At 55.0% G+C, this 4,997-nt stretch overlaps 1 protein-coding gene across 1 annotated transcript in view; it reads left to right on the forward strand.

Moving 5' to 3' along the window:
• Positions 1-4,934: 4,934 nt before the first annotated feature.
• Positions 4,935-4,997, forward strand: part of LOC117541507 (ATP-binding cassette sub-family A member 2-like) — a 35,225-nt gene continuing 35,162 nt past the window's right edge. Inside the window, exon 1 of the mRNA XM_034208692.1 lies at positions 4,935-4,962. Within this exon, the coding sequence (XP_034064583.1) occupies positions 4,935-4,962 (28 nt within the window). The remainder of the gene's footprint in view (positions 4,963-4,997) is intronic.

Below are 4,997 nucleotides of genomic sequence, written 5' to 3' on the forward strand. Positions count from 1 at the left end.
CTCTCCTCCTAAAAAAGCACTTTTTTCCATCTAAAATTCAACATTCTTTCTCGAACCAAAAAAACGTTCTCTAAATTCTCCACCCTTCCTCTCCTCTTTAGTCATCTCCCTGTTCTTTCTGCTGCGTTCCACAGAGTAAACTACTAGATCCTCTTTCATACTCTCCAAGAACTGAGAGTCTCAGGCTGTGCACTCTCCCCGCTCACATCCAACTCTGTCTGACCCTTTTTAACTAAGGGTCCAGAGATCCAATATTTGTTCTCAGTTCACCAATTCACTTGGCTCTTTCATTTGCTTTCATGGCTTCTGCTAACACAGCAACACATGTGTCATTTGCTCTGTATTCCAGATTCAAGGCTTTATTGTCATTTGTAAATGAGCTGTAGTGTAGATATGTCCAACAGTGCAACATATATAGGACATAGAACAAATAAAACGGATAAAATAGTGCAGGTAAATACAAATACAATAGAATAGAAGTAGTGCAAGAAGAGTCTATATACAAGTAAATGGAATATGATATATTAGATAAATAATCTGTAAAATGCAGTTTAATAGTCTTATGACCTGTGGAATGAAACGTAGGGTTACGTATGGTAACCCATGTTATATAAGCACAGCGGAGCCCTCTACTGGACTATATGGGTACTCCCCTCAATCCTATCTATGCACGCATTCTTTCACTGAGACTTATACCCGGAACCGGCCCCCTGGGCGGGCCTACCTGACTGCGCGCGCATCCACTGCATAAGAGGCGGCCCTGCCCACTCACTGCTATCCCTTTACTTTCTCTTTTAGCTGAGCAGCATAGGCAGCAGGGCTTCCATAAGTAGAGGGCTCCGCTGTGCTTATATAACATGGGTTACCATACGTAACTCTACGTTATATCTCTCACAGGAGCCCGACGTATACCCGCTCTGCTGTCCTGCGAGAGTACTGCTCCAACCCCCTGTTTCAGACTGGCTTCCTGTCTAGCAGCCGCTGAGCCTCCCTCACCTCTCCCTCGGCCAACGCCAAGGAGAGAAGAAAAAGAGGCTGCGTCGGGCCGGGCACACCCTGACGCGCTTACCCATGGAGGTGTGCCATAACGTAGATAATTTTCTCCCCCTGTCTCAATGCAGGGAAAAGAAGAAAAAAAACAGCCCTCTGGGCCCATGTGCGCATTACGTCCCCCGGGACCGGGGGCCCGGGAAACATAAGCACATTACGTCCGGGGAGGGGGTCAGATACCCCCTGACCCACAGCACCCCCTCTCTCTCCTCACCAGTCCTGTGTTGCTCCAGCAAGCACAGACGATGAAAAGGAGCCAGACCTGTCCAAGAGATAAAACTTGATGAAGGGACCTGGTGTTGACCAATATGCCGCTGTGCATATGTCCTCCACACTTACACCATTAAATAAGGCTGTTGATACAGCCATGGCTCGTGTAGAGTGTGCACGGACTCCCGTGGGGAAGGTCTTCCCCGCCTGTCCGTAGGCATGTGAAATGCATTCACAAAGCCAGCCTGCCAGGCGTTTCTTGGACAAAGCTTTTCCAGTTACCCCACCGCTGAAACACACAAACAGCTGTTCTGTGAGTCTAAGGGCAGCCGTGCGCTCTACATAACATGCGAGCGCACACTCTATTTTTCACTCCTCACATCATCGCCGGAATCCCAGCCACTTTGGCCTGCAACAGGCTGTGGTGGATCCCGCTATAGCTGCCTGGATAGACTGAATAACTCTGTCAGACAATCCACCCTGTCTCAGCCTGTCCCTCTCAGGAGCCAAGCCTGGAGAGGATGGCCCAGAGTGGGTAACGCCCCGATTGCACCTGCCTCCTGGGAGATCGCCCCCCCAAACTTGGGGGAGCGCCCATGGCTGGCCCACCTTCATCTGTGTCCTCTCTGAGTATCACGGTGCCCCTACGCGATCCGGTGCCACCAGAATGACTGACAGACGTTCCCGCCTCACTCTCCCTAGGAGAGGGAGAATGAGACTTAACGGTGGAAAGGCATAAAGCAGCTTCTTTGGCCATGGCTCATGTGCAAACGCGTCCACCCCCAAAGGAGGGTCGTCGCTCAGAGCCATGGAGAACCACTGTGTGCAGTGGTTGTTGCGCTGGCTAGCGAACAGATCCACCTCTGCTGTCCCCGAACCGGGCCCAGATCCGCTTCACCACCTCTGGGTGAAGCGCCCATTCGGGGCGCTCGACATGAGGTCGGCCCCTCTGTTCTCCAGACCCGAAATGTGGAGGGCTCTCAGAGATAACATTACCTCCGCAGCCCATAACCACAATTTCTCCGCCATGGTCAACAGAGCGGTGGAGCGGACTCCGCCCTGTCTGTTGATATATGCCACTGTGGTTGTCGCTCCTGATCATTACATGTTTCCCCTGAATTAAGGGTTTGAAATGTTGGAGGACTAATATCACTGCCCGCAGCTCTAGGAGGTTGATGTGCCACGTCTCTGTCAGAGACCAGCAACCTCCTACAGCTTCCCCTAGGCAGGTTCCTCCCCATCCCGTTCCGGATGCATCCGTGAACACTGAGATGTGGGAGATCACCTGTCCCAGCGGAGATTCTCTCCGGAGATGGTCCGGGGACCCCCAAAACCGGTGGCTGCCCCTCCGGTGAGGGGGGGGATGGTCACCAGCCGCCGTTTGTGTCTTTTGAGATCTAAACACAGGCTGGAGAATCACCTCTGCAGGCGGCGCATATGCAGTAACCCCAGCAGAACCACAACGTGCCGCTGCCATGAGACCCAGGGTCTGCATAACAGTTAAAGCTGTCACCGTTGCCCACTGTCGCAGTCTGCAAACTGCCTGTAGCAAGGATGCCTGTCTGCTCTCTGACAGGGTGGCGCGTAGTCTGCCTGCATCGAGCACCACTCCCAAATACAATACCTGTTGTTGAGGCATGGGGGCGCTCTTCTCCCAATTGACCGCAAATCCTAACTCAGTTAGATGTAGGATCAATTGAGCCGTATTACACATTTGCCCGTTCCCTGGAGCTGGCCATAACTATGAGGTCGTCCTAGGTAAAAGAATACTCTCATGCCCCGGCTGCGCAGCGGCTGGAGTGCCACCTCCACGCACTTGCTGAACGTGCGCGGGGACAGGGAGTAGCCGAACGGCAGCAAAAACTCCGTGAAGGGAGCATTTGCCCATGGGGGGTCGACACGGAAAGGGCCGACTCTCTACTGAGGTCTTTGAACACAGGCACATTCCCTCGGGAGCGCGCGCTCCACCATGATGTTTCCACCAAAACGGTGAAAAACATCATGTGGAGTCCTCACACTTGGTCTTAATTGTTTCCTAACCCCGTTACGCCTGCCATAATGCCCCTGTACCCGCATAGCGCGGTTTATCATTATTTAAAAAAAATAAAATAATAATAAAAATGCAATGTAATGTAATCACTCTCACCCGCGCATGCGCACTAGCTGCCTCATTTACTGGAGAAACAGCCTGGGCAGCGAGTGGGGAAACTGTACTGAAAACATTATGTGGCTGTGTGGGTGTGTGGAAAGCAGAGACACTCAAACTGGAGTACTTTTTATCACTTTTATTAGAAAAGGACGAGTTAACAACAAAAGGATCATAGAGGGAGGAGGCAGGATTTACCCTCGCGTCCTGGCCGGAGAATTCCCCTCTCCCTGCCGAGACGCTTCCTCCCGCCGCCAGTCGACTCCTGGAGAAGGGAGCTCCCCACCCGGTACCCCTCTGCTGCAGTGGCACCCGAGTGCGGACCGGAGGAGGAGCCTGACGGATTCTGTCGGCCTGTCCCTGCGGGGTTCGGCCCCGACCCAACACCTCGGGACGGACCGTGGAGGCAGAGAGCGCTCTCGGGACTCTCACCCGACGCCTTTCTCTCCGTCTTATCACCGCCGGACGCACTCCCCTTTGCGGGGGGCCCTGAGTGTGAGCCAGCGGCAACATGCGGCTGAGCTGAGCTTTCTCCACTTCCAGACGGTTGAAGCGCTGAGTGACCGAGGCTATCGATCCAAAAAGCCCTTCCGTGGTAACGGGGGCCCCAAAGAGATCATCCCGGTCTTTCTTAGCCAGGGCGGTTAAACCTAACCACACATGACGCGACGCCACAGTGGTCAGGGCCATCACCCGACCGGCTGCGGTAGCCATGCCGTGGACCAGATTATTCATCTGGCCCACACAGCGGTCCGAATAATCACTCCCGCCCTCAGACGGGGGGACGGGAGCGTCCTGCTGAGGAGAAACCAGCGACACTCCTAACACACCCAGATTATTGGCCGCCGCCGCTATCTGCACCCCGAGCTTGAATATTTTATCGAGATACTCAAGCATCTCTCGGTCACGCGGCAGCGGGGGCAGGGGCCTTCTCCCCTCTGCCCACCCAGCTGCCTGCGGAAGCAGATGTGCCGCCAGGCTATCCTCCAGCGGGGGCACACCGAAACACTCCGTGTCTGAGTGGCCCTCCACCTTGAGAATTCCTGCCCAAGTAGCCACCGTAGCCTTCGTTTTTAGTGGCTGCCGCCACGTGGCTTCCACACACACCGCCAGATGTCCGGCAGAGGGGGTTGAATGATGAACGAAGACGGCTGTGCTGGACGGCCCGTGCCGTAGAAGCCCTGGCGCAGGCGGCTCACCGGCCTCGGAGGTATTGGTGGGGGAAGCGGCAAGCCTGCACGCTCCGCCGCCATAGCCATCACCGCCGAGAAGTCCTGACGAGCCAACCTCTGCTGATGGCCTTCCTGGCGGACAGCGGAAATCCCGGATGACAGTGTGTCATCATCGTCGTCCGCCTCTCCGATGCCTGGACCCGTCCGGGCTGCTGGGACGGCGAAGACGAATGGCACTCCCTGCACGAGGTCCTCCATCTCCACCACGTCGAACTCTGGGTCTTCCACCGGCGAGACGTAACACCCCTCGAACACCTCCACTCTGTACAGGCGGCTGGACCGAGTCAACATCTGACATGCGCTGCAAGTTGCTGATGGAGGCAGGTTAGCTGCCGCGTGGTCAGACCCCAGACACTCGA

Source organism: Gymnodraco acuticeps, unplaced genomic scaffold, assembly GCF_902827175.1.
Source record: "Gymnodraco acuticeps unplaced genomic scaffold, fGymAcu1.1, whole genome shotgun sequence".
In the NCBI taxonomy this organism is placed as follows: domain Eukaryota; kingdom Metazoa; phylum Chordata; class Actinopteri; order Perciformes; family Bathydraconidae; genus Gymnodraco; species Gymnodraco acuticeps.